The sequence below is a fragment of the Eptesicus fuscus genome, chromosome 10 (assembly GCF_027574615.1).
Source record: "Eptesicus fuscus isolate TK198812 chromosome 10, DD_ASM_mEF_20220401, whole genome shotgun sequence".
In the NCBI taxonomy this organism is placed as follows: domain Eukaryota; kingdom Metazoa; phylum Chordata; class Mammalia; order Chiroptera; family Vespertilionidae; genus Eptesicus; species Eptesicus fuscus.
Genome location: NC_072482.1, coordinates 89,324,070 through 89,350,118, shown reverse-complemented (window position 1 = coordinate 89,350,118; position 26,049 = coordinate 89,324,070). Strand labels below are relative to the sequence as shown.

General features: G+C 48.7%; 1 protein-coding gene, 1 long non-coding RNA gene and 1 other non-coding gene across 5 annotated transcripts in view; 2 read left to right on the top strand and 1 right to left on the bottom strand.

Moving 5' to 3' along the window:
• Positions 1 to 1,736: 1,736 nt before the first annotated feature.
• The window catches only part of AKAP12 (A-kinase anchoring protein 12), a 73,814-nt gene continuing 49,501 nt past the window's right edge, over positions 1,737 to 26,049 (bottom strand). The window contains exons 1-3 of one of the 3 annotated variants that reach the window (XM_008158591.3): positions 17,869 to 17,908; positions 2,958 to 7,932; positions 1,737 to 2,080 (exon numbers count right to left, since the gene is read on the bottom strand). In XM_008158591.3, coding sequence (XP_008156813.2) covers positions 2,966 to 7,932; positions 17,869 to 17,893 — 4,992 coding nt within the window. In that variant the 5' untranslated portion in view covers positions 17,894 to 17,908 and the 3' untranslated portion in view covers positions 1,737 to 2,080; positions 2,958 to 2,965. Of the gene's footprint in view, positions 2,081 to 2,957; positions 7,933 to 10,732; positions 10,779 to 17,868; positions 17,909 to 26,049 lie in introns of those variants that run through there. The other 2 variants (XM_028135323.2, XM_054722108.1) reach the window with 2 other exon arrangements.
• LOC129150478 (uncharacterized) lies at positions 11,018 to 12,673 on the top strand. Its single transcript, XR_008557233.1, has 4 exons — positions 11,018 to 11,191; positions 11,639 to 11,742; positions 12,255 to 12,314; positions 12,405 to 12,673. It is a non-coding gene; the product is annotated as an uncharacterized LOC129150478 (long non-coding RNA).
• On the top strand, positions 12,971 to 13,096 carry LOC114228700 (small nucleolar RNA SNORA40). Its single transcript, XR_003614833.2, has one exon. It is a non-coding gene; the product is annotated as a small nucleolar RNA SNORA40 (small nucleolar RNA).

Below are 26,049 nucleotides of genomic sequence, written 5' to 3'. Positions count from 1 at the left end.
TATTCTCTCAGGGCATATGCCCAGGTTGTGGGCTCGATCCCCAGTAGGGGGCGTGCAGGAGGCAGCCGATCAATGATTCTCTCTAATCAGTGATGTTTCTAAATTTGACACTAGCACTTTTTTTAAAAAAGTCCCAAGTTGGCCAGAGAAGCTATTTAGATCAGTGGTCGCCAACCTTTCAGACCACCAGTTGGCGACAGCTGATTTAGATCACAGGTTTCTTTTTTTTAATTTGGAAATTTTCAAGTTTAACAATTAAGCACAGGTGGCTATTATACATGAGAGTAATTCCTAAAAGGCTAGTCAGTGCTTTCCAGCTACAAGGCCATACACTAGAACCCATGTTTTATTGTAGTCAGGTGTGTTGCTATCAGAGCAACTACTACAGCCGATGTTTTATTTTAGTCAGGTGTGTTGGTAACAGAGAAACTACTCTTCAGTTCTAACAGCAAATGTTCTTTCTGCTAAAAGGCTATTCTAGTCTTTCTAGAATGTTATCCTTTAAAATCAATTGGCCGTTAAAATTAAGTTCTCAAACTGGGAGTACCGAGTTTGAGTAAAATTTTAAAAGTGCATATGCCAGGTCAGTTTACCTGCGGAAAAGTGGAATTTTAGGGCAGATAACTGACTATTCTTTGTGTGGCAACTGTTCGACAGAATCCTTTATATATTAGCAAGAATCAGAAATCATTTTTAACATTTAAAAAAATTCCAAGATCACCTGTTAGGCAATTTTACTACTAAGCCTTCTTAAAATTTCTTTCTAGAAACATTCATCATGAACAAAAATTAATGCAGAAAATTGACCTTTTCAGGAGGATACCACCAGATGGTAGCATTGTACCAGTACCGTCCATCTGAAAAGCTCCTGGTTTATTTTGGCAGATGCCTATCTGCTATGACTTCCTCTGAACATGAACTCAAACCGGTATAAAGTGGTCACATCACACAGCAACTACATTAGAAAGTTCTAGCTCCTTCTGCTTGTAGAAGGCGGGAAACATAGGTCTCAGCCTTCCTAGCATCTAATAAAACCAGCAAATCTAAGTGAAGCAAATCTTTTATTTAAATCAGCTGTCAAATCACCGTTTATCCAAATGAACATAATGCAACATTGTTCTGAAAGAGTGGGCACAGACACAATCCGGCATCTATCAAAATGCCACTGTAAAGAGCCTGACTTGCTGCATGCTGTGTGGAAACGTGGTCCAGCATGTAAGCGTAGAATCCGAAACTTAAAAACAGTCGATCCTTTCTTGAGAGTATGACAAACTATTTCACTACTTTTGCCTCAGAATGAAGCCCACATCTGTCCAAACCACCATAACAATTAGGAGAAAGACTGGAAGTTAATCCACTACTGGAAAAAAAAAACAAAAACTTCCACCCTCCACTGGGCTAGAAAGAAAAACTTCACAGTAACCACAGAACATTCTATATGCTTCCGCCCAAAGGATGCTTTTCATTTTTAGCACACTGTGCACAATAGGAAAGTGGCCCGACTTCAGAGTAATACTAAACACGGGCCTAGTCCCTAGGGAATTTTAAAGTGAGAGTGTAGCTTCTGCTCAGGAATGTCATTCTAGGAGGCTGTTTTCACAGGTCCTACGGGAGGCTCAGAGCTGCCGAGGCGACACTATGGCCCACGCCCCATCACAGACTGGGATACATCAGAAACGTACGCTACCGCACCATCTCCTTAAACAGTAAGAAAAAATATACAATAGATACAGGAGGAGGATTACTTAAAACATACATATAAATACATAAAGAATGATACTCCAGTTTGAGAAGTGGAACTAGGTATTGCCAACTCCAGTTCCAGGTGAAGAATTCAGGACCTCGGATGAGAAACACGATATGGCGTCGAGGGGATGCGACAGGCGGTCTTGAGGAGGAACTGGTTCTAGCTCCCGATGCAGCCTCAGGATTGTCGGGGTTCTCTGGGAATGAGATCGGTTGGCGGGCCTGTTCTTCGGATCTCAAAGTTCTGAAATCTTGGTCTTGGGTGTCATCAGCAGCATTCATTTTCTTCTACCACTTGTCTTCACATTCTGGTCTTGCAAAGACACTCGTGTAACTAGAGGAGAAAGACAGATGCGAAAGTAAATACAATCTCCTTTTCCTCTCTCCTCATTTATAGTATAACCACAGAAGAGCTGTGAAGATGAGCTGTAGTCAGTGGCCACCCCAATATCATCTCATTCTATAAGTAAAAGGTGCTCTTCGACTTCAAAGCCAATGTCTGCGGTTCCCTAACATGTCACATGCGCTGGGATCTTTTAAGAAGTGTTTGTTAGCCCAGCCGGCGTGGCTCAGTGGTTGAGCATCTACCTATGAACCAGGAGTTTGAGGCTGGTTCCTGGTCAGGGCACATGGGTTGTGGGCTGAATCCCCATTGGGGGACTTGCAAGAAGCAGCCAAACAATGATTATCTCTCACCATTGACATTTCTCTCTCCCTCTCCCTTCCTCTCTGAAATCAATAAAAATATATATTTAAAACGTGTTTGTGACTAATGCTGGAAAAAAAAAATCGTTTTTCCTCTAAAGAGCTATAAAATAAATTTCAAGCAGTATAATATAAACCTACTTTGAGATTCTAGTTATAAAAAAGATTCAACAGTCTAGTTGGTATGGGGCTGAGTGAGCACAACATATTTCTTAGATCTCTGGCCAACCACGCACATGTGGGCCTTTATTTTCTTTGAAGGCAGTCACATTGGGGATAAAATGAAATCATTATTTTCATGACACCAATATGACTGAATGGCATTTCAATGAGAGAGGAGAAAGAAACTAACCTAGATCTCCTAGTCTGTTTGACGGGCATTTCCCAATGCCAGGTTCCACCTAAAATCACACTGGTTTGAACTCCTGCTTCCCCTAGAATAAATCTGCCATCCAATGGCATGGAAGAGGAAACAATGATTTCAGAAGAAAAAGAAGCTAGCTTACATGGCGTTTTAGGACTCTGCGAGTTCTGGCGTTGCTGGCTGCCTCTCTTGTTCCTGTGTCTCCTCCTGTGTTTGTGGTTTGATCTCTTTTTCTGGCGCGCTCTGCCCTTTTCCTTCCTGAAATCCCACTTCCTTCTCTTTTAGTTTTGGTCCATTGGCATCCGGGGACTCTTTGGTTAAGTCTCCCGAGGCCTCAGGGTCTACCAGGGCTGAGATTTGGTTCTCAGGGTAATCGACGGCGTCACATCTTTCATCTTCTTGGGGTTCATTCTCTGTTCTTTCTCCCAAGCTGGCACGATCACCAAATTCTGGCTCAGACTTGGTTCCGGTTGCTTCTCTCTTGTCCTGGGTTGGGAGGACGAGCTCTTCAAGCTGCTGGGTATTTACATGGGAGCCTCTGACCTCCACGGCCGTGGCCTCCTCTGCAGCTGCGTTCCCGTCTTTGGAAAGATCGGAGGGGGTCTGCCCCACGGTGGTCAGTGCGGGCTCCTCTTGGGCTGCTTCAGCCTCTGCCGAGCCCTGAAGTTCCCTTTCTTCTTTTTCAATTTTCTGGTCAGCTTCCTGATGGTCAGCCTCGGTCAGCTGGGCCGCTGTCGGGCAGTCGGTGGCTGTCTCTTCGGCGCTTACGAACTGGTCAACGGCTGTCTGAATGACGTTTTGCACAAGTTTGTGGCTCTCAGTCTTGAGTTGCAAAATCTCCTTTTCGGCCTTTAAACCTTCCTCTCTCGTTTCACTCCCCCTGACTCCCTGACCGCTAACCTGCTCGCAGTCTTCTTCAGACTCCCCTTCCCGGGAGGTGGTTTCCTCTCCTTCCAGGTCAGCACCCACGCCTTTTGCAGGGGTGGCGGGTGCGGTGACGGGGGCCGACGCTGCCTGAGACTCAGGGCCTGTGGGCGCTGCACCTTCCCCTGCCTGACCAACAACGCCTTCTTGGTCAGAGGGCTTTGCTTCCGGTTCCAAACGTGCATCTGCAGACTCCAAAGGTCCAGCTGCTTCCAAAAGCTTGACCGTTTCTCCTAAGACCTTCTCCTCCACGGCCGCAGCCGTTAGAGGTAATGATGCCTCCGAGCTTTGAACTTGAATGTCTGTGCAGAGTGCTTCCTCTTGAACTAGCCAAGGAGAGCTTTCTTCAAAACGGATAACTTCCTTCTCCCCGTCTATGACGGTCACGTGAACTGTCTGGAGCAGCTGCTGGCTGAGCACTTCCACTGGTTTGGGCTCAAGTTTCTCTTGACTCACTTGGGGTGCCTTGGCTTCCGTTTCCTCCCTTTCCACTTGCACTACCATCTCTCTCCCCGCTGGGGCTGGAAGAGCCTGAGCAGGACTCGGGAATCCAGTCTTTTCATTCTTCTGACAATCAGCTTCTTCAGTAACTTCATCTTTAAGGGCAACGTCAATGGTCTTTTTCTGACTCGCCGTTATGTCTGTGTCTGCAGACACTTCAAGTCCTTCAACAAACGGTACGTCGTTGGACTCCTCATCGGCAAACTGGCCGGCCCCTGGAGTCACCTCAGCCTTTGAAAGAATGGGTACAGTCTCCACTGGTACCTCTTTCTCCGTATGTTCTGGACCCCCTTCAGTTTCTGAGTGTTCTTTCTTTTCTTCCTGGGATTGAAGCCCGGAGGGTGCTGGAGGCGTCTCTTTCAGCGCAGGAACTGCCTGGGCCTCCCCGACCTGCGACTTCGTACCGGATGCACCTGCGGCCTCTGCGTGGACTTCCGTGGCCTTGTCTGGCCGTGTGGCATGGGGAGCTTCACAGTCGGCCACGGGGGTGCTTCCACTGGCCTCGCTGTCTGTGAGGGTTTCGGCCGAGTCAGGGCCAACAGCCTGTTCCAGGACGATCTCTGATTTGACCCCAACCAGGGTTGCGGCTTGGCAGGGGGGGATGAGCTCGCTGGACGCGACACTCTCGGCGGGGACTTGAGGGACTTCTTCAGCGTGTTCTGGGGTGGCCTGTCCAGAGACCTTCCCTTGGGGCAGATTCTCAGTTTGCGTTTCTCCTGCGTGTGCCTGCACCACCACGTCCACCTCTTCCTGCAGCTCCGACACGGGAGGATCCTCTTCGGTCTCTGCCACCCCTGGCAGCTGGGATCCCACTCTCCGCGTGGTCTGAGTCGTGGCCCCCGGGCCCCTGACATCAAGCTGTGACGCTTCTCTAACCCTTTCTGCCACCGCCCGCAGGACCTCCTGGGTCCGCCTCTCCTGGCCCTCCGCGTCGGGCTGGCCGCCCTCCACCTCCTGAACTGGCGTGGCCTCCTCGGTGGTGTCTGGGGACTCACTTAACTGGGAGACGGCCGAAACCATGTCGGTGGTCTCCTCGGCACCAGACGCTTCGGTGGCCTCCTCGGCACCAGATGCCTCCGTGGGCTCCGCAGCGGTCACGGCCTCGGCAGTCAGTTCCACCTCACCGGCCACGGTGTCCTCACCGGCCACGGTGTCCTCACCGGCCATGGTGTCCTCACCGGCATCTCGGCTCTCAGGCAGGGCTGGGGCGACGACGGGGGTCTCCTCTGCCCTGACCTCTCTGTCCAACCCCCCTGCCCCCGTGGGTGGCCCGGCTTCCTCTTCTGCTGGGTCCAGAGGCCCTGTCGCTGAAGCGGAGATCCAGGAAGGCGACCTCTCTTCAATACTGGTAACGGCCCTCGCCCCATCGACGACAGCCACAGTCACGGTGTGAACCAGACTCTGGCTGAGCTCCTCCGACACAGAGACCGCCCCCTTCTGCTCCGCCTTCTCCTCCCGCTGGCGGGCCTCCTGCGCTTCCAGCTTCTCCCTTTCCACCGCATCGTACTCGGACAACGGGACCACGGCCGGGACGTCGGGATCGTCTTCGTGGGCTTCCGGGGGCCCCACCTCCTCGGCGGGGGCTTGGTCTTGTTTCCCATCCGCCCTTTTCTTCCTCCGGCCAGGAATGAACTTCTTAATGGAGACCCAAGACTCTTCTTTCCCGGGCTCCCCCTCGGCCGCTGCGGGTTCCACACCAGCCCCAGCTCCAGGCTCCTCGGTTTTCTCCTCCAGTTTGGACTTGGATTTTTTTCTCGGGGTGACCAGTCGTTTAAAGGACTCCCAGGTGGAGACGCCCTCCCCTTCGGAGGGGCTCCCCGCTTGCTCAGGGGAGGAGCTTCCCTGCCCTGGGTCGTGCTCCTGGGAGCCGGTGGGGACGGCCTCTGGTCCTGCGTCTCGGTCTTTCCCTGCGTCGTCCGGTTTTGGGCCTTCTCCGGCCGTCGGTTTGGGTCCTTCTTCCTCGTCGGAAGAGGATGCTTTCCTTGCTCTTTTCTTGGACGATCCCACGCAAATCAGAGCTTCCCAGGACACGGAAGTGTCAACCTTGCGCTTCGGCTCCTCCGGCTTCGGCTCCTCCCCGGGGCCCTTTCCTTCCTCCTGCGCCTCCGAGGCCGCGCTCTCCGTGGAAGACAGCGTGGCGCTCTTGACCTTCTCCAGCTCCTCCTCCTTGTCGCTTTCGGAGAGCCTCCGGACCCGTTTCTTGGGCGTCACCATCTTTTTGAAAGATGCCCAGGGCGTCACACCCTCTCTCTTCTTTTCCCCGTCGGAAGTAGCTCCCTCCTCGACGTCCCCCTCCTGGGCTGCGTCCGCGATCCCTTTCTCCAGACACGTGATCTCCTCGGGCTCCTCCGGGGAGGAAGCCGAGCTCTCGCCCTTCTGCTCCTCGGGGCTCTCTGGAGAATCGGCCTGGACCGCAGGCTGTTCGCCGGAGTCTTCATCCCCTCCTCTCTTCGCCTTCTGCTTCTTCCCAGAAAGCTTTTTTAAGCCGGTGCTCGTGAACAGTTTCTTCAGAGGGCTTCCCTGCACCTTCACCCTCTCCTGCGAGGCCAGCATCTCCGCCTCGCTCACGATGCCTTCCGGCTGGGCAGACAGCGCCTTCTCATCAGGACTTGCCTCGGGGGGCTGGGTGGAGTCCCCCCCGGGGGCACCCACTGGAGGTTCAGCTTCCTGAGGCTCAGCATCGGTTTCAGCCAACTTTTCAGCCGGTGGGGGCTCCTCTGTCTCTTCCGCCTCAGCTTTCTGCTGCTCTGCACTCTCTGCCCTGCTCACGTGGACTTCTGCAACGATCTCTACTTTGTCATCAAATACTTCCGTTGCTAAAGGGGCGGGCCTCTCTTCAGGGGATGCCTGCCCTTGACCTTCAGCGGGCAGCTCCACCTTTTCATATTCAGCCGACAGCCTGGCATCGTGAACCCGGTCTGTGGCCTCCTGTGGCTGTGGCTGTTCCGAAGCAGCCAGTTTCTCAGAGGTGTCTTCCGTCTTTTCCTTTTCTTCTGTGTCTCCTCTTTCTGGCTCTTGTTCCTTTTTCTTCTCCGAAGCTTCCAGCTCCTCCTCCCTGGGCTTCCTGAAACTGGTCTTTTTCCGCCAGCCGGCCCAGCCTTGGGTGAAGAATTTTTTGAAGGGTGACGCCGTTTCGCTGGCCACTGGACTGGTGGGAGAGTCTGGAGATTTGGTTGGTTCTTTTTCTTGTTTTTCTTCTCCATCTCTGCCTTCCTCGGCCGCTTGACCAGACTCGGTTTGGAGAGAAACGTCCGCGCTGCTCTGCTCTGGTTTCAGAGTGTCCTCGGGTTTCTCCGTAGATTGTTTCAGTTCGCTCTCTTTGGGAGTTGCTTCTCCGGCCTCCCGGCTGGGCTCTTGGTGGTCACCGGCCCCATCTGATTCTCCCGCTCCTTCACCTTCCTCTTTCCTGACGGTGAGTAGTTGGACCGTGTCGGACTTCTCGCTCTTATCCTTTTTCACAGTGAATTTGAAGCCAACAAACTTAAACACCTTCTTAAATCCAACATCATTAGTCTGGGACTCAGCAGGCTGTGTTAGCTCTTCCAAATTGCTTTCCGAAGAAGGAATCTGCTCAATTATTTCAGGCATTTCCTCCTGCCCATCCTTTGTGATGTCCTGAACAACCGATGAGTTGGCAGCCATCTCTTTATCGGAATCTCTTTCATTCACATCTTCAGATTCTCTTTGTCCAACTGTTAACAGAAAAAAGAGAGGGGTGGGGGAGAAGAAGGGGTAAAATATTACAATTCAAAAAAACTAAAACGTTTTGAAAACACAACCAGTTAATACTTTTCTTTAATGTCAGGCAACTCCAGGATAGGTAAGGGTCTTACCTAGTATTTGTGAATCTCAATAGATTAAGGCACAGTGTCTACTTCTTTCAAATGACCTTAAAAATTTCAGGTTTAAAGCCAACTACTCTGCTCTTTCTGTGAAGAGAAAGTTAACAATCTCAACTATCAAAAAATGAGTAGCCACAGCATCACAAAGGGTGGGTGAACCAGACAGGGTACATTCTGTTGCAATGCAAAATGCAATCACATATCACACCCATGATCTAGAATCCATCAAGGTTTAGACATAACTTCTTCCACTTTATAGGAAACACAGGGTTAAAGAAATAGCGAATAACAACACAAGTAAACTAGACCAGTGGTCGGCAAACTCATTAGTCATCAGAGCCAAATATCAACAGTACAACGATGGAAATTTCTTTGGAGAGCCAAATTTTTTAAACTTAAACTTCTTCTAACGCCACTTCTTCAAAATAGACTCGCCCAGGCCGTGGTATTTTGTGGAAGAGCCACACTCAAGGGGCCAAAGAGCCGCATGTGGCTCGCGAGCCGCAGTTTGCCAACCACGAACTAGACAAATCAAAAGGAGGGGCATTCTATGTGATCACTAGTCTGGTCTCTCACAAGGCCCCAAAAGACTCTAGAGCTCATTGGGAAATTCTGGCTGGGTCAGGGCAAGTATGAAGAGTATTTTTCAGCACAGCAGAAAAGAGGAACTCAAAAGCTGAGGGAGGCATATCAAAAGGACAAGAGCCAGCTTGAAGGGGCTCCTTCTGGCCAAACTTTGAAGCATAAAAAAGAATAGTAACAGTGATGGGTTACAATGCATTCAATAAAATAAAAAATCCATGAATCGAGAGTGCTGCTAAAGCCCTGGCTGGTTTGCTCAGTGGTTAGAGCGTCGGCCCCTTACCAAAGGATTTCAGGTTTGATTCTTGGTCAAGGGCACATACCTGGGTTGCAGGTTTGACCCCTGGCCCCAATCAGGGCTCATTCGAGAGGCAACTAACCGATGTATGTCTCTCTCACATGGATGTTTCTCTCCCTTCCTTCCACTCTCTAAAAATCAATGAAAAAAATAGTCTCAGGTGAGGATAAAAAAAAAAAAAGAGTGATACTAAAAACATAAATGGGAGCAGGGAGTACTTCCTTATGGAAAAAAATGCCAATCAATAAATGTATATATAACTTCCATTTTGATCCTTAGTCTTTCTACTGCATCAAAAATTAAAGATCTCTTTAAGTGTATTTCCATGCTATGCACTACTTACAAATGTCCCCAATTAACATGCTCACAGACACTTCTTATGCAACACAAGAGGTGTGACCTTTTTTAAAAAGGTGGACGGTATCATTGGAAATTCACCAGAGGAAAAATGTCAAGCCCCCTCCCCCCCCCCAATAAACTATTCTAGTAGAGTTTTACTAGGAATAAACACAAACAAATTTCCTGCCAGTAAGCATGAGGTAAAAACAAACCCATTCACTAACCTTTTAGAATTCAACAGAAAATGCAGGGATACTGTGCTCACATAGTGGGAAAAGCAGGTGTTAATCACACCACCCTCCCCACTCCCTTTCCTTCCGCGCTCCTAAATCTGCATTTCAATCTGCAACACTTTTCCTTCCATTCTGGGAGGATGGGGGTGTGTACAGTCAAAACCAGGGAAACAAAGATGAACAGCTGCCAAGTGGTGAACAGTGCTTATAGCTTAGCAAGATTCAGATGTTTTCTTTATAGAGGGGGTATATGCATATATTTAAAAAATGTATGTGGGATTACAAAAAAATTTAAATCCTGTCGGCTGGTCTGTAGTGTCTGTTGACCTAAGTAATCCTAGGAGCTACTCTTGTCAGAACGTCTTCCAGACGGGCCGCTGCGGGCGCAGACGGCGCCTTGGTGCTTTGTGCAAAGGCCTGGCAAACGCAACTCAGCCCCGATTTCAGCTCCTCGAGCCTCCTGCACCCCGCGGACCTGTGCGGAGCCTACCGAGGCGCTGTGCTTCCTAAAATACCGCTTTGATCGCATCAGGAAGCTGTCACACATCTTTTTTTTTTTAATTTCTTTATTGATTAAGGTATTACACATGTATCCTTATTCCCCCATTACCCCCCCCCCCCCATTCATGCCCTTACCCCCCTGTTGTCTGTGTCCACTGATTAGGCTTATATGCATGCATATAAGTCTTTGGTTGATCTCTCCCCCTTACCGCCACCGTCCCCTCCCTTCCCTGAGGTTTGGCCTAGAGGGTAGGCCCTCTAAACTACCAAGCCCGGCGGCCAAGGCTTAAACTAGGTTCCAACATAAAAGCCAACCACGACCGCACACGTGCGCATTACCGATAGGTATCCTGCCCCAGACCACGTGCGATCGTGCGGCTGCCCCCGGAGCTGGAACCCGCCCTGAACCCGAGATCCCGCCCTCGGTCTCACTTTCTATTAGTCAGTCGGCCGCACGCACCTCCCGCTGCTCGCCAACGGCAATGCCTGCGCCCTCCTGTCCCGCACCCCCCATTCTGGTCACCCCCCGGCTCCCTAGTGAGAGCATCTCTCGGGCCCTGGCTAAAGCTGATGATGCTTTTGAGATGCAGCATGTTCTACCTCTGCTCCCGCCACTGACGGCGAGTCCGTGGGCCTCAAAGCTGTCCCGCCCGCCAGGTCCCCGGGGTGACCCTCCGATGGGGGGCGCACTACTCACAGCAGAGGTAACTCCACCAGGGCATGGTGCCCGCCGCCGCCGCCGCCGCCGCCGCCACCGCCTGGCAGGGGCTGCTCTACAGGGGCCCGGGAGGCCCAACCTTCCCCTCCCGGTTGCCCCATCGCGGGGTGGAGACTGTTGGCCGCCAGGGGCCGCGCTGATGACAGCGCCCCCTGGGGGCCACCAAGCGCGTCACAGAGGGAAACCTGCAGGTGGCCCTGCGCATCACCCCAGGGGGGGCGGGGTCCCTCTCCAAACCCAAGCACACTGGAGGCTGATGCCGCTGCAGCTGAGCCTCGCCGCTGCGGGGTCCTGAGCGGCCCCCCTCTCTCATCCGCGCTGCATCAGGCAGAGCGCTAACGGAGCACGTGCCCAAACCCCCTGCTCTCGGAACTGTAAGTGCACAGGAGCAGTGGACTCCAAAGCATGGCAGGAACCGAAGCACGCCTTGGCTAGGCCGTAAGAGCTTTACTTTCTGGAGTGTTAGCACAGGGACTGCGGCCTCGGGCACGTTCCCATGACAGTGACCATGTAAAGTCATAAGTTAAGTCTGTGTTTAAGTGGTCATGGGACCAGGCCACTGTCCAATGGTGGGTGGGTGGCATCCCTGGAGGGCCAAAGGCTGGCAGACGAGCAAAACACAAATGTTACCATTTTAAAAGAAAAGCTAATTCCGTATTTTTTCAAAGTGTTAAAATTCTTACGTTTCACAAATCATTATAACTTTTTATCATTTGTAAAAGCCACTTATGACAAGAAGAAGTATTTACACGTGTCAACTCCCACACTTAGATGGGAAAATTGCTCTATGTCTAATGTGGCTAGCAATTTAAATTTCATTTCAGTATGAAAAGCTGTTATTTTTTTTTTCATGGTTACTCTCATGCTTTAAAAAAAAAAAAAAAGAAGGAAGAAAGAAAGTACACATATCCTACCCACCCACTCACAGATTCTGAAGAGTACCTGACGGTCATTTTTTGGAGCCATCACGAAAAAGACTGGACAAGCAAGTATGATGGGTACTAAATGGGGGACAGAGGGAAGCAGGGACTGGATATTTACATGCTTACTAGTGGAAAGGGTAGGTAAAACCTGGTTCTACAGGGGAGAAAAAAGGCAGAAGACTTCAACATCAATCTGTGAGGGACAGAGAGACCTGGGGTGCCATTCCCTGAGAAGGACAGACCCATGGATCAGAATGCATAACCTGAAGTGAATCAGGGGAAAACACACACAAAATAAGGAATGTGGTGGAAATGGGGAGAGAACCATATGCTTTGAACATGTCGGTGTTTTAAAAGGCAATGGTTATGGAAATGTTCCAGGCGAAAAGATGCTGAAGAATATAATACCCAACCCAAACATGGATGTGGGTCAAGGGAGAGTGTTAAAAATGACATCGTTAGAATAATGGGTAAGACTGGAATAAGGATGCTAGGTTACTTGAAAGCACTGTAATAATGTAAGTATATGACATTGATAACTGCACTGTGATTATGAAAGGGAATATTTCTATTCCTAGGAAACACACATGAAGAATTTGGGAGTAAAGAACCAGGATGGATATAACTCACCTCCAAAGGTTCAGAAAATTGTATCTCATGCTGGTTTGTGTTGTTGTTTTTTTTAAATATATTTTATTTATTTATTTATTTATTTATTTATTTTAGAGAGAGGAAGGGAGAGGGATAGAGAGTTAGAAACATCGATGAGGGAGGAACATCGATCAGCTGCCTCCTGCACACCCCCTACTGGGGATGTGTCTGCAACCAAGGTACATGCCCTTGACCGGAATCGAACCTGGGACCCTTCAGTCCGCAGGCCGAGGCTCTATCCACTGAGCCAAACCGGTTTTGGCTGTGTTTGTGTTTTGTTTTCCAACATAGGGACTCAATAATGAAGCACAAGAGATAATGTTAGCCATAGCTGCATCTGGATGTTCCCTGGACTGTGTTTATTTCTGCAACTTCATGTAAGTTTGAAGTTATTTGTGTGTGTGTGTGTTTTAATATATTTTTATTAATTTCAGAGAGGAAAGGAGAGGGAGAGAGAAACATCAATGATGAGAATCATTGATCAGCTGCCTCCTACACACCCCCTCCTGGAGATCGAGCAACCTGGGCATGTGCCTTGACTGGGAATCAAACTGTGACCTCCTAGTTCATGGGTCAACACTCAACCACTGAGCCACACCGGCCAGGCTGAAGTTACTGTTTTTTAAAAATCACTCAGAAGAATAGCACTTGTGTTTGTTTTTTGTAATTTGTGGACAAAAACTACATACAGGTGCTAAAAATAAAACCTCTTTTGCAACCCAGAACCCATTGTCCAGTATGAGTTTTGATACATATAAGAAGGAACATGATAAAAATAAAAAATAAATAAAAAATAAAAATCACTCGGAAGAGTAAACAAGTGCAGATAATAAAAAGTTAGAAAACAAAAACTGAGAGAGTGGTGATTCACCCTACCTGATTGCAGGGGACACTGGATCTTTGCCTCACATTATCTATACTAATAAAAATGGAATATGCTAATTAGACCAGATGTCCTTCCAGACGACCTTCTGGATGAAGCTGGGGCTGAGAGGGAAGCCTGGGTCCCGGGTGCCAGAGGGAAGCTGGTGCCGGCAGCAGCCAGGGGAAGGAAGGTCTACTCTTGCACGAATTTCATGCATTGGGCCTTGAGTCTAATATAAATGCTATCAATGTAGTGAGTAATAGAAAAACGACTCTCCCTTACCCTCCCGCCCCGCACAAGAAGAGACAGAATTCAGGTAGAGAAGAAGGTTAAAGCGCGCATTTCAGCTGCACCACCGGTGAGCACGGGGCCCTTGGCCAAATGCCCTGACGGTTCTGTCCTTGTCCTCAGCTACGAGGTCACCTCCAGGACTTCCTGCAGAGGCTACTGAGGAGGATGGGCCACCAGCTGGTCATCTATACTAATAATGAAACACACGCCAGAACGGTTTTTTTTCCTTCCTTATTGTTTCCTTCAGAACAGAACTATATGTTTTTAATTATTTTTGACCAATTCCCAAAAGAATTAATATAAATTACAGGGCATTTTAACTTTGAGAAAATGGGGATTGCATCCACAGAGACAATGTTCAGAGATAATCACTATGAATATTTGAATTTTCTTCTGATCAGTCACCCAATAGTCTTAGAAGCTGATATACACGTTTATTTTTACGTCCCCTTATTGTTGAACAATGTATGTTGGTCCAGTTTTTCACTACCACAGGCAAAGCCCTGGCCCAAAGTCCTGCATGTTTTCGAACAGAAGAGGGCAGCAGCGAGCAGCTTTCAGCTCTCCCAATAGGAAGCCACCTTTCCCAGGACCTCAGGACCTCAGGGCCAGAAGGCCTGCGGAACCCCCACACATACCCTTCAGGGGTTCTTTCAAACTCTGAAAGCCGAATGCCATATTGCACCTATTTTTACCTCTTTGACATCCAACATAAACATTTCAAGGGGGAAAAGATGGGGCACAGACATCCCTCCCGCCTCTCTTTGCACCACGTAAAGATCTGGATCCTGTACCCCATTTTGGACGGAGTGCAGGGCAGATGTGGCCGAAGCCCTCTTTCCTGTGTTAACTTCCTTCCTCACTTTCCCATCCCAAATGTACACCAAAGCCAGCCCACACTGCCCAGGTCTGGCTGAAGGCAGAGATCTCCAAGCAACCATTACCTTTCCCATCCATGACCCAGTCTGTGCTTTAGCAGAAACCGTCTGTAAGGTATTTTCATGTGCTCTCTGCACACGGGTTCCGAATGAGTTAGGGATTATAGCTCGGTGAGCAAATGGAGTAAAAAAAAAACAACAAAAAAAAAAACAACAGCCTAAAAGATGCGGGGCACATCCCTGGCCGGGTGGCTCAGTGGTTGGAGCATCATCCTGTACATTACTTGAAAGCAAGAAGTGATTTCATTTCCTTTTTACCTCGTTTGAATTTTATTTCAAAACATTTCAACACAAACAGTGTGATATAACAAGACGTGACTTTAAAAATAGCGTACATACAAGGTGCTTTCACGCATTTCTTTTTTTTTCCTTTTTTTATTTTTTTTTATTATCTCACTCAAGTAATGGCGAAGTTTAGTTAGCCAGCGCGCTCATCCCCCAGGCACCTCGGGGGCTGCTGGCGGTGACATCTGGAACTGGTTAACTTTCCCCTACGAGTTGCAGCATTGTCCTGGAATGCTTCCAGGAATTCTCTGCATTCTAAATCCATCCCTTAGATCCCACACACCCAACGTCCCTTGTTTTAAGGGCTCACTCACCACAAAACCTCCAAGGGGAGGTGTTTAACTGGGATTAGAACTCAGATAAGCCAAACCCACTACAGGTCGCCATCCCCTGGCCTCACATGATGTTCCATGGACACGTCCTACCCAGGAAGAAAGGGGCCCTGGGCGAGGTGCCCGGCATCGACGCTCCTGAGGGACAAGAGGAACTTGGTTTTCAGGATAAAAGGGGAGTTATCCACCACTTGTTGCAGGGTTTTTGTGAGGAATCATGGCGAGGGCCACACAGTGGGCACTTGTCAGGGGTAGTTATTGTTATTACTCTCACAGTGGTGAGGGTATCGCGTCTGTGTCCCCCAAGTTGCTGGACAACTGCGCTGCCTCCATGCCGATAAAAGCAGCCACGGGAAGGGTTTTTATTTCATCTTAGAAAGTGACTTGCACAGAGAAATGCGTCATAAATCATCTAGACCTTGCCTGAATGCGGGAGGAGTCTTTCTTCAACAGTTTACTCTAGATTTAAAGGATGTTGCCCTAATGCCTCATGGTGCTTTAGTTAGTCTCACTGTGTGTGAGTTCCCTAATTCAAAAAGGTTTTTGTTGGTTGTTGTTTGTTTCTGACACACCATTGATAAGTGGGGGGAGGAGAGGACACCTCTTCGATTATCATATCAAATCGCTTCTTTTCTAGATTTTAAGCTAAGTTATTGCTAAGGTGATGTGAGGGAAAGGCCTCAAGAAAGGCCATAGTATGTCACGTGAAGGATCAATCGTTTCATCGTTCAAGTCCTGCTGCCCCGTTTCAAGTAGTGATTGGAAAAAATGGAGAGTCTTGTGTTTCTAATTTTTAAATTTTGTGTAGTCTATGTAACGATCACTTCTAAGCACTCACTTCTAAGCACCATGCAAATTTGCATGCCAGGTAAAGGACAGAAAGTCTAGTCAAGTGTGGGGTCGGGGAGGGGAGTCAGCTCCTTCAGCTTTTCCCTGCTTTTCAGAAATGAAAGCTCATTCCTCAGTAATCCTACAAACATGTCATCATCCTGTTCCCTTCCTAGTCGTTGTGAAACTTAAATGCTCCTTGCATAACGCAGTGCTAAAGAGGACTGGAATAACTCACATTTAGGTGAGTAATCTGATATTTAATTAACCCTGAATGCCAACTATAAAACTCTTCATTGCTTTTCAAGATTCTGACCAGCTATATAAAGACGACTGGCTATAAATCTTCCTCATCAGGAAAACTTACAAAAGGGAAGAAAAAAAAAAAAAAAAGACGGTTGAAATTCTCCTTTTCCACTGCGAAATGTTCATTTGCTGTTATAAATTTTGGAGTTAGGATTTCCTGTGTACTTTCTTATTACCAGAAAAAAAAAGTACTAAATTTTGTCACATTCTCCATTGTAATAGAAGTAAAACTCAGAAAGCAATGGAGCCAGTTACTTTAAAAATTAGGTTGCCTTAAAAATGCGAGAGTCCTTCCAACCGCTTCAGATCCCCTATGATTCCACTGGGATGATCTGAACCAATTTTTAAAAGCCCCCTCAACTTCCCTAAGTTTAACTCCTGGCTAGTGCTAAACAGGACTACCTTCCTTTCCCGTAAGAAACTCGGCCCAAGACAATCAAATAGTGAATATAATAAAGGCCAGGCTGTGTATATAAAAAGCACCCAGAGAAGTTTCGATGGGAGGAGCCCCACCCCGAGCTGTGACCCACAAACCACTCTCCCAGGCAGCCCCTCTCAGCGGGGGCATTTGTATATGTCATTCACAGGAAAAGTAGTGATCTGGAAAAAATGAAGAGTCTTGTGCTTCTAGTTTTTAAATTTTGTATAGTCTATGTAATGATCACTTCTAAGCACCATGCAAATTTGCATGCCAGGTAAAGGATAGAAAGTCAAGTTAACTTGGGGAAGGAATCTTAAGGAAATCGCCAAGTAAACAAGCTAATCTATAGGAAGTGAGAGATGTTTTGTGTTTGGCTAAACTTTCACATTTACTTAAAATTCTTTAAGAGGACAAGGCTTTGTGGAAGCAATTATATTGAGGGGGTGAGGGGGTGGGGGGGGGGAAGTAAGTCCTAAAAATTCTTCTATAGAAAGAAAACATGCAGCTTTGGCGAGCGATGATCTCAAATACACAGAGAAGAGCTGGTCTTGTAAACCTGAGTGAGCAAAAGGCGTTCCACGTTCTTGGCGGCGGGGAAACGGGAGAGAGGAGGAAACAGGCAGGCTCCTGAGCGGTCACGACAGGATAAAAACTGAGTTAGAGGAGCTGCACGCACAAGCTGCAGGTCTGACACCTGTAACTCACTTGCTGGAGGCAGGTACCAAATAGTATCCGTCACCCTCAGCCGGACTTAAGGCGCATTCACTTGTACCATCCATTGCCTAAAGGCTGCTACCCGCTAGCCCCCAACTTGGCAGTGTCTATTTCTTCACTGAAACCCCCCCTTAGACCAGTGCTAACATTTGGGTCCCCCAAATCGCCGGGGACCCTTCCTGGGGGCGTTCCAAATAAGCAGGTCAACATACACATATTGCAATTTCTCAAAACCAGGAATTCAATATTTCATAACGACAGCCAGGGATGAGGCTGTCACAACCTATTCTGAACTTCACCCCAATAAGGGGGACAGCCCACGACAAAATGCCCTCCAGGTCTCCCTCCCCTAGGCACAGCGGGAAGATTCCTGCGCTGGCAACAAGGACACATTAGGTCTGTCTGGTTCTTACTGAACCTCGGAGAACGCTCTTCCTATCAACAAACCGGCGCACGGAGAGAATGACACGCCCACCAATCAGTAGGTCCCCCTACTGACCTCCAGGTCCCCCCAAATGCAGGCTAGAGGGGAGCTCGCCAGCCGGGCCCTGCCCGCCTCACCTGTGATTGTGATGATCCCCAGCATGGTGACCAGCTCCTCCCGCTGCTGAAGCGGCCGGGGTGGTGCCCACACCCTGCAGGCTTGCTCTGCTCGGAGAGAACTCAGTGCCACGCCGCCCTCCCCAGGTGCCCGGGAGCTGCAGCTGCACAAAGCGGCCGAGGATGCGGTCCCGGGTAAGTTATAGGCGGCTCCCCGCCCCCCCTCCCCCCGCCCCCGCCGCCTGGGGCTGGCCCCGCCCTCGCCGCCGCCCGGGGACCCAGTCGCGTGTTTCATTTGCAAGGAGCTCAGCCCTCCCCAGCGGCCAGGGAGGCTCGGCACAGACCCAGGGAGGGTTTCCAAGCTGCCGGGGGCGAAGGGGACCCCGAGTCAGCAGCATTTTTACCTAATCCGTGCCTTCATTCCTGGCACCCCGGTTAGTCCTGTATCTCAGCTTTTAAGACCCCGGCTTTAAGGAAACAGCCGCGCAGATAGGAAGTTCTGCTGCCGTTTTCAATAGCCTTCTGCACCCTTTCCGTTTGTTTAAAAGCTGATGGAGGTGCAAAACACGGCTCCCTCGTAGCACCCGGGGCGTGGGCCAGGTCGCCATCGGGGTGACACAGGCGTTGCGCGGGTCTGAGGGCGGCTGTCCCGCTCCCTGAACTCTTCAGAAGGGCGGCTGTTACAAGGCAAACGTGGCGTCCTCAACCCTTGATCAAGGCAACTTGAAAAAGCCCCAATACTTGAGCATTCGGTCTGTTTGGTTTTAGGCTAAGACTTTAGATCCAACGGTGCCACATCCCAACCTACAGACAACATCGCTCCTCTGATAGCCAGGCACACAGCATGAGAATCAGGCAGGGCCCGTGCTGGAAATTCAGAACATTTTAGGCAGCCCTATTTTTTTTTTTTAAAAAAAATCCTCAATCAAGGGTATATTTTTATCGATTTTAGAGAGAAAAGGAACATTGATGTCAGAGAGAAACATTGGTCAATCACCTCCCTTATGCAGCCCGACCGGGGATTGAACCCTCAATCTAGGTATGTGCCGTGACCAGGAATCGAACCAGAAACCTTTTGGTGTAAGGGAAGGAAGGACACTTCAACCAAGCCACCCGGCCAAGGCAGGCAGCCCTAAATTCTTAAATTCCTTTTTCACCGAAACTTCAGCTTTGTTCTATATAAAGACACAAGGTAACTGGTAAAAGAGTCGATGTGTTCTCATCACTTTGACACACTCTTTTGTATGCCGATCTCTGGTTAGGGCAGGCCCGTTTAGGCCCCCTGGGTCAATTTCCTTCTTTCCTTCCTTTTCCTATGCATCACCTCATGCCCTGCCTGTCTGACCCCGTTAATACAGGCTCTTCCTCTGAGCAAACAAAACCATAGTTTTACTATTTCTCTTTTCTTTAGACCGTGAAGATCTTGTTCATTACTTCCAGGGGGCAGGGAGGAAGGTGGGGTGTAACAGGGTGGTGTGGGTTTATCAAGAAAAAAAAAGCCAACTCGTTCAGAGGTCTCAGCTCCTTCTGGCCACTAGGAGGCGCTACGCACCACATTCAGGCCTAAACGGAACGGAGTTATGAAAGCTTCGTCGCTGGCTATCTGACCTTGTTACAAAAATCAGCTTCATCCTCTAGAGCTGATTTCCCTCTTCTATCCCAGCCAATGCCCAGCCTGGCCCTAAATCCAGATGGGAACGGGGGGCGGGGGGCGGGGGGGAATGCTCCTTGTCCTGGCGCCTGGGAGCTGTTGCTCAGAGTGAGCCCCCTCCCAGCTTCCTAACCTTTTATCTTCCATGAAGGAGCCTTCACTTTGGTTCACAAATTCCTTCCATTATAATGGGAGTCTGGTGAGTGAGAGAAGCTGCTGGTGCTAATGGTCCCTGTCCCTCTGCAGTCCACACAGTAGCTCGGCATTCCGCCCCCCTACACCCCCCACCCCCCCCCCTCCCCCCCCCCCCCCGCCATGCCCCCAGCCCCAGCCCCATGGCTGTGCTGATCACAGATAAAGCCGGCTCTGAAGGCTACCTTTGTGACCATTAATGAGTGGCCTGCAGCCTTCCCAAGCACAGGGATCAGCCCACACACTGGGTCCCCAGGTGGCGCCCACACCCCTCCCAAGACTTGTCCCAGGAGGCCCCGCGACCTCCAGGATCTGAGGTCTCAGTTCTAAAGTTCTCAACTCCAGCTGCTGGGGACAGCACAGGGCTTTCTTTCACTTGGTGTCGCCTGTGAAGCACACACGTTCACCTCCGGGTGCACACATCGATGGGGACCTTGCTTCGCTGCTGCGCCATCAGCTCCTTCCATCCCCAGTGTAACTTCTAACAACAGGATGAGCAACAGCTGTTCCCCTGAGCTGGGTAGGAAGATGCTTCACTAGTTACAAAGTTTAGGCCCAAAGCGACACTTAAAAAGCCAGATATATTGCTGCTCAGTTTTGTCACTTAAACTTTCCATTTATTTTGATGACACTGGCAAAGACACTAGCACAACTGATTTGATATTCTTAAAGAGGCCGTGTGGAAAGCAGACAGTTCTCCGTTCTCCACCTCTCAGGATGATCAGCCACAGGGGTGTGGCCCAGCTGCTCCCTAAGCCTCTAGGTGTCTGGAGGTTTGGCTCAGTGGATAGAGCGTCGGCCTGCGGACTGAGGGGTCCCAGGTTCGATTCCGGTCAAGGGCATGTACATTGGTTGCGGGCATGTCCCCGGTGGGGGGTGTGCAGGAGGCAGCTGGTCGATGTTTCTCTCTCATCGATGTTTCTAGCTCTCTGTCCCTCTCCCTTCCTCTCTGTAAAGAATCAATAAAATATATTTTAAAAAAAAGAAGAAAAGTTGTCGAGCAGGCAACCTACTTTTATGGCCACTTCCATCCCCTGTTTTCTTGCTTTTGTTAAATCAGAACTTTTAGAGGATGACATCATCATCCAAAGGAAAAGTTATGGGAAAATGTTTACCAACAAAATAGATGACAAAAAAAGTGTTTTCCCCTAAGGTGTCAGGTTCAATTCTCAGTTGGGCGCATACCCAGGTTTCAGGTTCTATCCTTGCTCAGGTGTATGCGGGAGGCAACCTCTCTCTCTCTCTCTCTCTCTCTCTCTCTCTCTCCCCCCCCTTCCCTCTCTAAAAAATAAAGAAAAAAAATAAAAAGAAAGCTGCTGCCAACGGGAAAACTGTGAACGCGGATGTGAACACATACATTGAATCTAAGCGACACCCGAATGGCACAGGCCGGGCAGGCCCTCCTGGGCTCAGCGTGTTTTCGTGTCTCTCTCCCTGTGCTACGAACTCACACAAATACCAGCTAATTGAATGTTATGGTCCAGTTGAATTGGACATGTTTATACAGACACGGATATTGTGACTCAAAATCCTCAAGACAAATAATCAGAAGATAGTTCCTCAAAGGGACAGTTGTGATACAACAGAAGAGCTAAAGGGACTTGAAAGCACTGACCAAGGCAATTTAAAGAAAGCAAAGATTTAAAAACACAATCCCAGTGATAGCAGTGACATAAAATAAGTATTGTGTCTCCCTTTTAGCAAGTCCACCTATTTTACATTCTTTGATCTGGCAATTCTATGTCGATGAAATATGCCAAGTGAGAGGCAGAGATTTACGTATGAGAATGTCTACTGTTCGGGACGTACAGTATTTAAGAACCTAAGTGTCCCAATGGTAGGAAAGTGTATATCGAACCCTTCAGTGGAATATTTGTGACTTATAAATCTACACCTCTTCAGGGCAGATGCAGGATAAAATCATATAGTCCATTTAATCCTAATTTTGCTTTTTTAAATGCATATATATACACGAAGCTGAGATAAAGAGACCTGGGGGGAAAAAAGCCAACCAGAATGAAGTCACAGGCAATTTCTGTCTCAGAATTTCCCGACCTTTTACAAATCTCCTAAATGACCTTCTGTCACTCTAACGGTGAGACCGAAGCACACTGGACCCCTGGCCCTGGTGGTCCGGGGGGCCCAGCACCGCAGGGCCCTGAACCTTAGAGCTGAACCTCCGATGTCTATCAAAAGTGCAAGGCGGCCTAAACCATGATCTTAAACTCCCCAATCATGGGCATCAGTGTCAGCAAGCTGGAATCAGATGGAAGTCAAAGTGCGATCTTATTCAAGTTATGCAATCAGGAAAAACCTGCTTCCCTACCAGGCTGGGTCAGATCCGTGGTCAGGAAGGAGTGCCACCCGAGTGCCCTGTGTTTGAGTGCCCTGCTCATCTGAAGGCTGGACACCTGTCTCTGGGGTGGTCCAGAGGGCTCCCAGGTCTGGAAAGCTGGCTTCCCGGCCTGGCTCTCCTGAGAGCTGTGTGGCCGGGGCAAGTGTCCCTGGGCTTCAGCGGGTGGGAGAGTAAACATACCACCCATGCTAATGTTACTCTGAGGTGCAAGGAAAGGTTAACGCCAGCACGTCTGAGTATATTCTAGAAGCAGACTACACATTAGCTATTAGGCTTATTTTAAATCATGCCTTTTTTTTTTTTTTTTTTTAGTTTTTAATGACTCATCCTTTTATTCAACCATTTCCCTGTTGTTTGGCTATTACAAGTAATACAGCAAAAATCTTTGCATTTAAGACGGTCAGAAGTGAGAATACTATGTAAAAAAAAAGTCTTAAGGTTCTATATATACCAAAAATTTTCTTTCTCGGAAAAACTATCATTTACTCCCTTGGTGGAGGAAAATGCCAGTTTTAACACACCCTGGTCAGCACTGTAAATCATGCATTCTTAATGTCGGCAACAGTTGCCTCCAATGGGTGAAAATGGGTTCCTAGGGAGGAGGCTAAAAAAAAATAATAATAACTTTATTATTCTTTTAAATTTATTTTTTAAATACATGTTTTCATTAATTTCAGAGAGGAAGGGGAAGGGAGAGATAGAAACATCGATGAGAAAAACCTCATTGATCAGCTGCCTCCTGCATGCCCCACACTGGGGATCAAGCATGCAACCCTGGCATGTGACCGGGAATCGAACCGTGACCCCCCCTGGTTCATAGGCTGGCGCTCAACCACTGAGCCACGTTGGCCAGGCTATCTTTATTGCTGAAAGTAATACAAATGTCCCTTTCTCCCCCCATTAATCCCTTCCAGCCCTTCCCCACCTCCCAAAGTTAACTCTTTATGTATGAAGCACAGATACAGATATATAACATAAACGGATACATAGTATATCTATGCTATTAAAATTTGAAGGAAGAACAATTGGGAAAAAAATGTCTCCGAAGACTCCTTAGGGGAGTGATCGTGAAAAGAAGGTTGAGAAATACTGCTTTGAATATAGGTAAGCCTAATTTTAAAGAAGCCTTTGAAAAAAACTATATATATATATAAAAGCCTAAGCGGCCAAACAACTGGTTGCTATGATGCACACTGATCAACAGGGGGCAGATGCTCAACACAGGAGCTGCCCCCTGGTGGTCAGTGCACTCCCACAGCCAACCTCCTGCAGTCCCTCCCCCAGCCGGCAGGCCCCTATCAGTCCCCCAACCTCCAGTGGTCCCTCCCCCGCAACCCCTGCCAGCTGGCCCTGATCACCGGCCAGGCTGAGGGACCCCACCCATGCACAAATTCATGCACCAGGCCTCTAGTGTTGCAAGCATGTGCCTTTATCATCAATTTTTTCAGAAATGCATCCTAGTAAGAGAAGCATTATCTTGTGCTAGAAGCAATCAACCTGAGAGTAGGCTCTCTTCTCCAAGAGAAACGATCTTTCATGTGCCTGAAGCCTTAACCAAAAGGAGTGGGAGGGAGGGGCAAGCTGCAGGGACAGGCCTGGAAGAAATGGTGACTAGCGACCCAACCCCTCTGTTCCACAGCTCTCCACTTGACTGACAATGTGAGCCCCAAGCAAGCCACAGGTGACTTCAAATTTTCTAGTAGTCACATCGAAAAGAATAAAAAAACACTCGTGGTTAATTTTAATGTATTTGATTTTCTCCCAATGGAGAAAATGTATCCATAGTGGTCTGTCAACATGTACGCAATGTGGCAAATGATTAATTTTACATTCTGTTTTGTACTAAGTCTTCGAATCCCAAGGTGAGCACACCTCTAATATGATTAGCCACATCTAAAGTGTGGCCAGAGCACACACTGGACCTACAAACAAAACTGAACACCCCTCCTCTTTCTGCTAACTTCTTTCCCAATGACAGTTTAATCTCCCTGACTCTTGGGAAGCAATGACCCAATTACAGAATTACCCAGACTTCTGCAGCGTCCAACCCAGAGCTGGTCCCTTTGTTTTCTCAGGAGCATAAACCCAGATCCTACAATAAACACTCCCACCTCCCTCCCACTCACTGAGGTGCCCAGGCAGGCGTCCTCCCTTGGTGCAGCCACTACATAAAGGTCACAGGGTTGGACTACAGATGAGTTCTTAAGGAGCAAGGAATTACATTCCTGTTCATAGATTTAATGGGTACAGCTGTCTTTTGCATTGCCTCTTAATTTGAGTTAGCATGTTCAAATCTATTATTTTTTCCCACCAACTTTTAAAGAGACGTTGCAGAGAAATAAACTTTAAAGAAATCCTCAGGGACATAAAAGATACTGGAGCCAAGAAAAAAAATAGGATACTTAAAAAAAAAAAAAGAAATTAAAAATATAGTAGCAAAAACAAACCATATATATATAAGCAAAATGAAATCTAGTCTTGAGGACATTCTCGCAAAACACAAAGCCAAATACAAAGAGATAAAAAGTAGAAAAACGGGTTTTAATTAGGCCCCCGTCTAGAAAGTCTAAAATCTGAATAATGGTAGTTCCAAAAGGAGAACGGAGAAAGGAAAAGAAGAAAATCACTTCCCTGGAGTGACACGCACGCGTTTGTGGATTGAAAGTGGTCATGGGAACCCAGCAGGCTGCCTAATGGATTCACCTGGCACCCCACAGGAGAGGATCTCCAGGAGACTGAGGACGGGGGATGGGCAGGACCCTGTGCGCTGTCCCAGGGGTTAAGACGCAGAACAGCATCCGATTCCAACAGTAACACCCTGATCAAGACGACACTGACTGACTCCTGTGTTCGAACACCGAAAGCAAACGAACACAACTGGGGATGTTCGGGGCCAAGGAATGTTCTGGGATGAGGAAAGCGTTGCCTTTTCGTAAAAGGTTCGCTCGCTGGGTTCAGACAGTGAGCCACAGAGCCTGCGGGGAATCTCGGGGGCTCTGCGGGAGGGTGGCTGAGGAGCCAGCCTGGCCCTGTGACTCGGCCACTCCATTGACAAGGAACAATTACTTGGAAAGTGGGACGTCTCCTCTCCCTTCTAGCTACTGGATCAGGTAAGGATCCGGTAAGGCTCTGAGCTTGTGATCACGGCGAGTGAAGTACCGAAAGGGGAGCGATATTTCCAGCAGCAGAAATGCCTATCAACATGCACCAATACTTCCTTCACGCTTTCTGGCTTTGGCTCACTGACCAACATCCTTGGCAAGAGACCCCTTTTATGTATTCTCCGTCAATGTACGTCCCGCCTCTGACCAATTCCTTCGGTACGCAGTAATACTGGGTGTGAAGCAAACTAAGTTGTTCTCACTGCGCACAGGGTTTGAGAGACTGTTCTTAAAGAGCAGGAATGTTGACATTGAAACACAGCTATGCTTGGCCAGGTTCCATCACACACATTCATATGTGAAATATATATATAAGCCCTGGCACTGTTCTTTTCATGTGGGGCAGCTTATTTTCTCCGGAGATGTTTTGCCTAGGGAAGAAAAGATGAAAGGGAAGACATGATAAATGTGTTCCAATATTTAGAGGGCTGCCGTGCGGAGGAAGGAGGGGATCTGTTCCAGGCCATTCCAGAAGGCAGCGCTGGGAGCAGAGCCGGGCAGTGGGGAGTCCTTTTACAGAGAACCCCCCCCCCACCCCTCCTCACCTTCCATGGTTTCAGCAGAACGGCCTCCGACCTGGGGGCAGGAGCCTGGATAGACCGCCGCACGTCCCCTGCCACGAAGGCTTTCTGGTCCCAAACCTGACTTTTCGCTGGCCCCTCAGGAAGGCAGGTGTTCTGGGCTGCACTGTGTCCCCTCCAAAAAGAGAGACCTCCCAGAAACTAAGCGTGATGACACCTTGATCTTGGACTTCCCGGCCTCCAGACTGAGAGAAAATAAATGTCTCGCCCTGGTCGGGATGGCTCATTTGGTTGGGCGTCATCCTGTGCACAGAAAGGTCG